The sequence below is a fragment of the Myxocyprinus asiaticus genome, chromosome 7, assembly GCF_019703515.2.
Source record: "Myxocyprinus asiaticus isolate MX2 ecotype Aquarium Trade chromosome 7, UBuf_Myxa_2, whole genome shotgun sequence".
Classification (NCBI taxonomy): domain Eukaryota; kingdom Metazoa; phylum Chordata; class Actinopteri; order Cypriniformes; family Catostomidae; genus Myxocyprinus; species Myxocyprinus asiaticus.
The window spans coordinates 55,689,633-55,701,990 of record NC_059350.1 but is presented as its reverse complement, the minus strand read 5'-3'; the positions used below and the strand labels follow the sequence as shown (position 1 = coordinate 55,701,990).

Here is a 12,358-nt window from a genome sequence, read left to right as displayed (position 1 = left end):
TCTAACAGTGTGAAATAGCGGAAGTTTTATACGGCGAACGTTTTAAATAACTTTTTAACTGTTAAAATATTTAATATGAAACTTGATTGGTCTGCATATTATCTGATATACTACAGTTTCGATTAAATGTATTACTTATTTTAAGAGCTTAAATCATCGTGATGAAAGGGACTTTTAAAGAACATACGCGGCCCGCGCCAGATCGTCCAATCAGTGAAAGCGCTGCTGTGTTTTGTTTCCGGGGTCAGAGGTTGCGCTTTTGGAAGTTTCTAGCAATGAGAAACATGTGAGATGTTAAAGTTCTGTACATTCTCTACAGATATATCTGCATTAACTGTGTTTGGAAGATCAGCGGCTCTTTATTTCTCGAATGAGTTTCTACAGTAAATGTGAAGATGTTCGGCTGTTTAGTCGCTGGAAGACTGGTGAGAACATTCACACAACATAAATATAACATCCACACAACAAATATAACATTCACACAACATAAACATAACATCCACACAACATAAACATAACATCCACACAACATAATTATAACATTCACACAACATAATTATAACATTCACACAACATACACATAAATATAACATCCACACAACAAATATAACATCCACACAACATAAATATAACATCCACACAACATAAGTACAACATCCACACAACATAAACACAAATATAACAGTTATACAACATAAATATAACATCCACACAACATACACATAAATATAACATCAACACAACAAATATAACATTCACACAACATAAATATAACATCCACACAACATAAACACATATATAACAGTTACACAACATAAATATAACATCCACACAACATACACATAAATATAACATCAACACAACATAAACACATATATAACAGTTACACAACATAAATATAACATCCACACAACATACACATAAATATAACATCAACACAACATAAACATAAATACAACATCCACACAACATAAGCATAAATACAACATCCACACAACATAAACACAAATATAATGGTTACACAACATAAATATAACATCCACACAACATACACAAATATAACATCAACACAACATAAACATAAATACAACATCCACACAACATAAACACAAATATAATGGTTACACAACATAAATATAACATCCACACAACATACACAAATATAACATCCACACAACATAAGCATAAATACAACATCCACACAACATAAGCATAAATACAACATCCACACAACATAAACACAAATATAATGGTTACACAACATAAATATAACATCCACACAACATACACAAATATAACATCAACACAACATAAGCATAAATACAACATCCACACAACATAAACACAAATATAATGGTTACACAACATAAATATAACATCCACACAACATACACAAATATAACATCAACACAACATAAACATAAATACAACATCCACACAACATAAACATAAATATAACATCCACACAACATAAATATAACATTCACACAACATAAATATAACATCCACACAACATAAGCATAAATACAACATCCACACAACATAAGCATAAATACAACATCCACACAACATAAACATAAATACAACATCCACACAACATAAGCATAAATACAACATCCACACAACATAAGCATAAATACAACATCCACACAACTTAAACACATATATAACAGTTACACAACATAAATATAACATCCACACAACATCCACATAAATATAACATCAACACAACATAAGCATAAATACAACATCAACACAACATAAACATAAATACAACATCCACACAACATAAACATAAATACAACATCCACATAACATAAACACAAATATAATGGTTACACAACATAAATATAACATCCACACAACATACACAAATATAACATCAACACAACATATACATAAATACAACATCCACATAACATAAACACAAATATAACAGTTACACAACATAAATATAACATCCACACAACATACACATAAATATAACATCCACACAACATAAACATAACTATAACATCCACACAACATAAACATAAATACAACATCCACACAACATAAACACAAATATAACAGTTACACAACATAAACACAAATATAACAGTTACACAGCATAAATATAACATCCACACAACATAAACATAACTATAACATCCACACAACATAAACACAAATATAACAGTTACACAACATAAACACAAATATAACAGTTACACACCATAAACACAAATATAACAGTTACACAGCATAAACACAAATATAACAGTTACACAGCATAAATATAACATCCACACAACATACACATAAATATAACATCCACACAACATAAACATAAATACAACATCCACACAACATAAACACAAATATAACAGTTACACAACATAAACACAAATATAACAGTTACACAGCATAAATATAACATCCACACAACATACACATAAATATAACATCCACACAACATAAACATAACTATAACATCCACACAACATAAACATAAATACAACATCCACACAACATAAACACAAATATAACAGTTACACAACATAAACACAAATATAACAGTTACACAGCATAAATATAACATCCACACAACATACACATAAATATAACATCCACACAACATAAACATAAATACAACATCCACACAACATAAACACAAATATAACAGTTACACAACATAAACACAAATATAACAGTTACACAGCATAAATATAACATCCACACAACATACACATAAATATAACATCCACACAACATAAACATAACTATAACATCCACACAACATAAACATAAATACAACATCCACACAACATAAACACAAATATAACAGTTACACAACATAAATATAACATCCACACAACATAAATATAAGATCCACACAACATCCACATAAATATAACATTGATTCACACTAATGTTTGTTAATGTGTGCTGTCAATGTAAATCTAAATGTAGTTTCATCACGTTTAGCTCAAATAAAATCTCATTCTTCTTTTAAAGGGAAATAATATTTCTATTGTTAAAGGGACAGTTCACCCCAAAATGAAAATTCATCATTTATTCACCCTCATGTCATCCCAGATGTGTATGACTTTCTTTCTTCTGCAGAACACAAATGAAGATTTTTAGAAGAATATTTCAGCTCTGTTGGTCTATACAATGCAAGTGAATGGTGACCAGAATTTTGACTGAATGGTGACCTGATCAGCCTGAATGTATCTCACTATTTTTGAAGGTTTATTTGTTTGTGACTTTTCTTATAGAGAAACTCTTATTATTTAAACTTTGAGCATTTATATTGTGTATTAAAGAACTTTTATTTTTGATGAGAATTTATAATGAAATTATAAGTTTTTCAGAAAATATAAATTTGTCTGTAATATTTTGTCATTTAAGTGTTATTATATTGAATCAAGTTTATATTGAATCATGAACCTCTTATCGTATATAGAACCGGATCATTAGATAACCATAACGTCTCATCCCTATTTTTTACTATAAATCTTTACGTCAGCACTCGCCTTGATGATCATGATTTCAAGGTTGACTACACTTATAGCACCATATATCTCTGAGCATGTGTCAAGTACAAGGTAATGTAATCAAGCTTGAAATAGTGATCGCAAAGGAGAATGCAGATGTCATGATTTACAGTGAAAAATGAGTTATATTTTGGTCTGTTCTCACCCAAATCCGATTGAATCGCTTCTGAAGACATGGATTAAACCACTGGAGTCTTATGGATTAATTTTATGCTGCATTTATGTGCTTTTTGGAGCTCAAAGTTCTGGTCACCATTCACTTGCATTGTATGAACCTACAGAGCTGAAATATTCTTCTAAAAATCTTCATTTGTGTTCTGTAGAAGAAAGAAAGTCATACACATCTGGGATGGCATGAGGGTGAGTAAATGATGACATAATTTTCATTTTTGGGTGAACTGTCCCTTTAATTCAGTCTGATGAATTCAATCATTCGCTTGAAATCAATTATATTAATTTCCGCGTGTGTAGTTTCATTACTCATGCTTTATATAAATAATGTTTTTAAAGTACGTAGACAGTTGTACTTTATTGTATTATGTATAATGGCTGTATATAAATCTATTAATAACTTGAGTGAATGTTGATCTGGTTTGTTTCAGGTGCAAACGGATGTGCAGCAGGTCGCTACTGATAAGTTCGTGTTTAATTTACCAGACTATGAGAATGTGAATCATGTGGTGGTGTTTATGTTGGGTACAGTGCCCTTCCCGGCGGGCATGGGTGGTGCTGTGTACTTCTCTTTTCCTGATCCCTCTGTGGGACAGGTGTGGCAGCTGTTGGGCTTCATCACGAATGAGAAACCCAGTGCCATATTCAAGATCTCTGGTCTGAAAGCTGGTAAGAGTCACGTGAATCACTGTATGATGTTGTCAGACTGGTTGTAGATTTGCTCTTCGTGATGTGTGTTGTTGTTCAGGTGAAGGTGGAGCTCATCCGTTTGGAATGATGGGGGTTCCTCAGGCTCCTTCGGTCGCTCAGGTCGGAGTTTCTGTGGAGGCTTTAGATCTGCTCGCACAACAAACACCAGTATCTAATGCAACTGTTTCCACAGTGGACTCATTTACACAGGTAACAAAAGTGTCTCGATCTATACATCTGGAATACATTTGTTCCTGAATGCACACCCACTTTAGGCTTTTGGACCTTGAACATGTGTAGTGTTGAGGCCTTCAGGAACAGGGTTGAGAAACACTGATATGGACTCCATTTCAAAGCCATTAAATAGCTATTTACCAAAAGACATTTGTTGTGTTTAGTCATTTTTAACATAAGTCTTTTAAGTGGTAACCCACAGTTAAATGTACTGTCTGCTTAAGTTCTTTCTATAAAAGGTTTTGAACAGTAACTAGTGTGTACACTGAAGAAGTAATCATAGAAAGTGAGTGATGCATCAATACTAGAATGTTAGTGTCACTCATGCAGGTTTATGTTGCTTCATGAAACGGTTTGTAGTCCTGCAGATCAACGGCAGCATGTTCATGTTATAATCACTGAAACTGTCTGCACAAAAACTCTCTTCTTTACACTGCAGCCATGCCTTGTTAATTATAATGTGTTCTAGTTTTGTTCAGTGTGTCGATCATTTTAAGTCAATATTACACAGTCTGTTTGACCCCATATTAAGATGTGTTTTGGGTGATCCGATCACATGTGGTCACCCCTAAATACAGGTCTAAACGGGGTCTAAAACATTTGTGATCGGATCACCAAAACAACATACAAATGTGGTCAAAAACGCATGTGACTACATCACATTTGAAATGAAAACACTAATCCGTCCTGTATGTGTCCCGGCAGCAGTGAAACACTGCCCCTCACCTGTCAATCAACCGCTGTGCTAAAACAAGAGTTTAAAGTTTGCCGGTTACGAGCGGCTTTAAAAGGAAATAACCGTCCGATACATACACAATCATGAGAGATTTACAGATCTTCTTTAGTGTCTGATATCAACACAGATGAGAAACACAAACACCTGAAGCTCCTTTAATACAGGTAATCAGCTAAAATAACAGATAATTCTGCTTGACATTTTGCGTTTGGGCTTAGATTAAATTTCAACTGCATCGCTCTTTCTTTGTCTTTTCTGACTATCATGCAGTAACACACTGACATAGTGACTGATGCATGTCATCATGAAACAGAGACCCTTCCCTCCAAATCCGATGCATTTAAACGACCAGGTGTAAACAGTGATGTGTCTCACCTGACCACATGTGATCGGATCACCTGAGATGCATCATAATATCAGGTGGAAACAGGCCATAGACATTACAGACATTTACAGAGATGTATAGAATGTGTATTTTATTATTCTTCATTGTGGTAGTCCATTAGTGTACAGTAGTGTTTATATACAAATTAGCACTTTATTTTATTTCATATTGAGAAATTGAGGTATAAAGCACTAAAAGTTAGCTAAATAAATTTGTAAAACTTACAGAAATGAAAATTATAATTCAAATTTCTTTTGAAAGTTATGTAAGTAGTTATCAATGTTTCAAAACAAGGTATCAGAAAAAAGCTGAACCATAAAACTCTTGGTATCGTCAAATGTTCTAAATAATCTGATTTCAGTCCACAAATTTTGTATTGATGCATTTGATCACCTCTGAATGTGGTTTGAGTGATCAGATTACAAAACATTTTGGACTGTATTTAATGCTGAATGCTTGTGTCACCTGAGACTGATGAGGTGTACATGGGACCGGTGATGTCACTAAAGGCCCCTGCACACTTCATACGAAATCAAAGAACGAACGGGTGTGACATAATTTAGAACAATATCTGGCCAAAATAAATTCATTACAATAACATGTAATCATATTCTGGCCATGTATAGCACATTATCTACTGCATATATAATACTTTAAATCATCATCAAGTGGTTTTACTGACCTCATGTGAATTCTGCTCATAGAATGAGGCATTAAGACATTGATAACACATGTAGTGTCCTCATATTTAAATGCTCCTCTAAACACCTCCCACAGCAGTGTGACGGGTGTCTGAATGTTCACAAACAGTATACTGTTGCTCAGCTGTTCAGAACTTCTTTTTACCCCTGAATGGTGAACGAAGAAGAACTTCTCTGGAAGTATATCAGGGCCTTAACTCTTCTTCACACTGAACCAGCAAACAGATTCTTAACTTCTGATCCACAATCCTGCCATTGATGAGTCTTCATTTTTGATTGACAGTTCACACAGAAGATGTTGGAGAGCTTGTACAACTTCACGTCCTCGTTTGCACTGTCACAATCACAGATGACACCAAACCCTTCAGAGATGTACGTTCCTGCGAGCTCCATCCTCAAATGGTGAGAGAACTTTCAGATGAATATCGCTGACCTCTTAATCTTGGTGTCTTTAATAACACTATGTAACACAATTTTTGTTCCTGGGTAGTAAGTGTTATTTCCTAATTGCTTATGCCTCAAAAGTATGGAGTGGTGGTGGCGGCGTAGGCAGTGGTGATGGTGTAGTGGGCTAAAGCACATAACTGGTAATCAGAAGGTTGCTGGTTCAATCCCCACAGCCACCACCATTGTGTACTTGAGTAAGGCACTTAACTCCAGGTTACTCCGGGATATTGTCCCTGTAATAAGTACACTGTAAGTCGCTTTGGATAAAAACATCTGCCAAATGCATAAATGTAATGTAAATGTAAAAGTATAGAAAATGGCTATTATTCCCCACAAACTTTGCTTTTGTGACCAGGACAGTGATATTTTGAAATGTACCTATTTCCAATGAGAAAACGGGAGAATTTGTGTCTTTTTGTTCACATAAAGTCAGAAAACAACAACATATGAATCCAAATTAACATGTATTTATACTAAAGTAATACAAAAATGACTACAAAAGATTAAGAAGTGAGTAGTTTTTCGAGATTTATGATTATACTGTAAATCACTTTCACGAATCAGCCCCCAAATGTAGTCTCCCATCATGTTCTCGTAATACTGTCCTTGGTAGCGGCGTTCAAAGTCCAATATATCCTGATGGTAGTACGCTCCCATGTTCTCCTTGAATTTATCAAGATGAGCATCAAGGATATGGACTCTGAGGGACATCCTACAGCCCATTGTGCCGTAGTTCTTCACCAGAGTCTCAACCTGTTCCACATAGTTTTCGGCCTTGTGATTGCCCAGGAAGCCCCGAACCATTGCAACAAAGCTGTTCCAAGCCACTTTCTCCTTACTAGTGAGCTTCTTGGGGAATTCACTGCACTCCAGGATCTTCTTTATCTGTGGTCTGACGAAGACACCGGTTTGCCTCAGACAGCTTAGGGAAGAAGTCTTGAAGGTACTTGAAGGCTGCCGACTCCTTATCTAGAGCTCTGACAAATTGTTTCATAAGGCCCAATTTGATGTGCAGTGGTGGCATCAGCACCTTCTGGGGGTCCACCAGTGGCTCCCACTTGATGTTGGTCCTCCCCACAGAGAACTCGGTCCGCTGTGGCCAGTCCCGCCTGTGGTAGTGCGCCTTGGTGTCCCAAAGGTAAAGATAGCAGGGAAACTTGGTAAAACCGCCTTAGAGTCCCATCAGGAATGCCACCATTTTGAAGTCTCCTATGACCTCCCAGCCGTACTCATCATACTTCAAGGTGTCCAGCAAGGTCTTGATGCTGTTGTAATCCTCTTTGAGGTGCACCGAGTGAGCCAGGGGAAGAGATGGGTACTGGTTACCATTATGGACCAGCACGGCTTTGAGGCTCCTGGATGACCTGTCAATGAAGAGGCGCCACTCATTCTGGTTACAGGCGATTCCAATCCCTCCAACAGACTGGTCACATTGTGGCAGAAGCAGAGCCCATCTTGACGGGTGAAGAAGCTGGAAAAAGGTTGGTGACGCTTCCTCTGATCTGCGACTTGCACACTTTTATCCAACAAGTTCCACTGCTTGAGCCTAGACGTCAAAAGCTCGGCACTGGACTTGGTGAGAAGAAGATCTCTAATCAAGTCGTTGAGGTGTTTTTGGTTGGGGTAGTATGGGTTTCTCTCCTCAGCTCCACCTCTGAAATTGTCATCTGGATCTACAACGTCTTCCTCGCTCTCTGACTTGCTGCTCTCTTCTAAAGACGGCTGCTCTCTCTCCGGACGAGTGGGTACGGGGAGCTCATGGCAGTGTGGCACCGGGGCGATGGATGAAGGAAGGTCCGGATACGTGATAGCAGGTGCATTCTTGCCAGTCTGACGTTTGGAAGGGTCCACCATGCAGAAGTAGCAGTTGCTTGAGGTGTCAGTGGGTTCCCGCAAAATTTTTGGGATAGCGAACTTCATGGCTCTCTTTTCCCCTCTGTACCATCCTACAAAAATACATTTATTTCATCCATGACTAATGTGTAAGAGATTCTCACAACATTTTTCATATATGATATATATTTTCAATAATGTTGAAATTTGTAAAACATTTTAAAATTAAAAACTTTTACAATTTAAACAATTGTAACAAATTTTATAACATAAAATTCCAAGCAATAATTGTCCATCTTACCTTCCAGAGTTTTTTTGCAGTGCTCGCAGGTGAAATGAGGTGCCCAGGGTTTGTCTTGATCCCGAAATATGCCTTGTAGGCCTCACACATCTTAGCAGATGCTTCCACAGAGTACTTTTTCGCTCTTGTCTTGATAAATTGGCCACAGACATAGCAAAATGCGTCTGCCGGGTGCTTGCAGCCTCTTGATGCCATCTCAGAAAAATGCAGATATGTATCCACTTAGGCAGCTGGAACTAAACTGAACTGGTGGGCTTAAGGCCCCTGTATTTATACTACTATTTATATTACTGGAAAGTTCTAGAAAGTTCTAGAAGTTACTCCAAGTTTACTCAGCACTGACTCTATCTAGAATGTTCTGGAAAATAGGTACATTTCAAAATATCACCATCCTGGTCACAAAAGCTAAGTTTGTGGGGAATAACAGCCATTTTCTATACTTTTGAGGCATAAGCAATTAGGAAATAACACTTGCTACTCAGGAAAAAAAAAAGAAGAAAAAAAACGCGTTACATTACGTTATTACGGTGTAATAATCAGTCGGCTGCTCGCTATCTCATAATAAACCTCGACAGGGAGATCAGGACACTGCCGCAGAGGACTCTTGTGTCATCCTGAAGGGGTTTATTTTGTGATAATGATTGTCTGTCTTCTCATCATCACAATTATTACACAACTACTTACCAAATAAATGAATATATAGACATGAAATATTGATTTGTGTTCAATTTATTTTATTAGATTACTTTTAGAAATACGAGAAGTAGGAAAGATGACTTGCAAAACCCAGATGAAATATATCACTTTATTCAGAAATATCACACTGCTGGATGACTGATTAACCAATCACAATCGAGTATTCCAGAGAGCTGTGTAATAATAGAATGTATTGTTTCATAATTATTCATAGATAGGGTTAGAAGTATTCTCTTTTTTGTTTTTTCTAGGTATGAAAACTTTCAGAGAAGAATGATGCAGAACCCTAACTTCTGGAAGACTTGACATGCTTCTCTTTCTTTCATTTAACAGTTTGACACATTTCCTCATTGAGGAACATATAATCTTTCATTTAATGTTCATTTTTATCATTGATGAGGAGTTTCATTTGTTCTTGAGAATTTAGTTTTTCTTTGAACTTTGCAGAGCTCATCATTCACTTGTTTTCTGAAGATATTTATATAAACTGTGCTGAACTCAAAATAAACACAATCTCTGACGTATTTGGTTAATATACTGTATATTGAGTGCTGTTGTTTTTATTTTTCCAATCTACACTAATGTGGTTTAAAAAACTCTGTCAGTGAGAAATTCACTCTCAGTAATCCCCATTCATTCATTCATTTATTTCACAAGGTCTGACTGATTTAGGAAATATGAATTACAGTATATTGTCATATTTAATAGTCTTTAGCGATAGGACTCCTGACATCTTGCCAAATGAGTTGTTGTGATTTATATTTACTGTGTGTGTTCAAATAACTCTGAAATATAATACAGAAACATTTAAAACATTTAAAGTTCAGATTTATGCACCTATTAACAGATGTGACGTCACTGCATAGTGTCTTTAGAAACTGATTTATCAAAATGATCATGAGAGCAAGAAAATGAATCTTTAGCCTGTGTTAACTTCTTGTTACTGCATGTTTGTAAACTAATATAATTATTATTTACTTCAGTAGTAATTTCAGAACTTGAATAATGTTTTATTATCATTAAATTGAAATGTGTGAAGATGCTTGCGCTCATCTGTTGACTCTCGAGACTCTGATGACGGTTAAGTCTTATTCAAATGCTCAAATAAATAAAATATATGAAATATTCCATCATATTAGTCACAGCAATACTGGAAGAATGTAAGAGGAGAATGACCTTTAGGGTTAGAATAAAAATATCTTATTGCAGAAATACAGCTGACATTTTTATTCCTGGCAGATATTGATCATATTTGGGTGTAAGTGTAGTGTTTCAATGAGAGACTCATGAAGGTCAGAACTTTATTTTGACACTCAGTTACAGTACCGCAGCACTGTGGCAGCAGTGGAGTCATTCAGGTTCCTGGGCACTACCATCTCACAGGACCTGAAGTGGGAGATCCACATTGACTCTATTGTGAAAAAGGCCCAGCAGAGGTTGTACTTCCTTCGCCAGCTGAGGAAGTTCAACCTGCCACAGGTGCTGCTGATACAGTTCTACTCAGCAGTCATTGAGTCTGTCCTCTGCACTTCTATAACTGTCTGGTTTGGTTCAGCTACGAAATCAGACATCAGAAGACTATAAAGGACAGTTCGGACTGCTGAGAGGATAATTGGTTGCCCCCTGCCCCCCCTTCAAGAACTGTACACTTCCAGAGTGAGGAAAAAGGCTGAAAAAATCACAATGGACCCCACTCACCCTGCCCACTACCTTTTTGAACTGTTGCCTTCTGGCTGGAGCTACAGAGCTCTGAGCACCAGAACCGTCAGGCACAGGAACAGTTTTTTCCCACAGGCTATCCCTCTCATGAACAGTTAAAACTGCCCCATTGAGCAATAACTATGTGCAATACACAGTTTAGTCTTTTTTATATTTATCTAACACATCCAACCTCTTCTGCATTACATTCCCTTGCACTGTACATAACAGATTTGGATATTGTATACACACACACACACACACACACACATATATATATATATTGTCTTTTGGTGTATTTCTATATATACTTTATTTTCTACTCACTTTTTATTTTTATTCTTTTCTTTTTGTTGTATTGTTGTTTACTGGAAGCTTCTGTCACCAAGACAAATTCCTTGTATGTGTAAAAATACTTGGCAATAAAGCTTATTCTCATTCTGTTTAATCTTATATACCCAAACTACAGTCTGCAGGTCACAAACAACTGATTAAATAATGAAAACCATGTTACTGACTGATCATTTATAAACATGAACATTTCACATTTACAAACACTCAAATATGATATGGAAATAAACCAGTCAAACGTTTGACTGAATTAATGCGTCTTGTGTTCTTTAAAACCTTTCAATCTGAAGGTTAATACCTAATGGATTACAATTAGTTTTGTAGACAATTATAAATTGTGCCTATATGTATGAATTTCTGTAGAAAACATCCTTTACATTAATTTATTATTTGAATGTATGAGTTGAAGCAGAGAGTGAACAAGTGTCCATCATGCGTGTGAACTTCAATAGTGTTTAGAAATCATCTTCGTCCCAAACTACACACTTCTGCACTATTCTACACCATTTTGTAGTGTAACTAGTGCGAGTAGTACGTTTACACTGAAAATGCAGCAAAGAGAAGTGTACTTTAAGT

At 36.0% G+C, this 12,358-nt stretch overlaps 1 protein-coding gene across 1 annotated transcript; it reads left to right on the top strand.

Annotated features, from left to right (window-relative positions):
• The first annotated feature begins 236 nt into the window (after nucleotides 1-236).
• On the top strand, nucleotides 237-12,005 carry hikeshi (heat shock protein nuclear import factor hikeshi). The gene is made up of 5 exons (XM_051702114.1): nucleotides 237-425; nucleotides 4,142-4,379; nucleotides 4,459-4,610; nucleotides 6,740-6,858; nucleotides 9,985-12,005. Exons 1-5 carry the CDS (start codon nucleotides 396-398, stop codon nucleotides 10,037-10,039), a joined length of 594 nt encoding a protein of 197 aa, XP_051558074.1. The 5' UTR covers nucleotides 237-395; the 3' UTR covers nucleotides 10,040-12,005.
• The last annotated feature ends 353 nt before the right edge of the window (nucleotides 12,006-12,358 follow it).

Excerpts from the sequence above, each read along its gene's own strand:
- hikeshi (XM_051702114.1), top strand. The coding sequence starts at position 396 with ATGTTCGGCTGTTTAGTCGCTGGAAGACTG. Across the intron at positions 4,380-4,458 it reads GATCTCTGGTCTGAAAGCTG|GTGAAGGTGGAGCTCATCCG; the intron begins GTAAGAGTCACG and ends GTTGTTGTTCAG. Across the intron at positions 6,859-9,984 it reads GCGAGCTCCATCCTCAAATG|GTATGAAAACTTTCAGAGAA; the intron begins GTGAGAGAACTT and ends TGTTTTTTCTAG.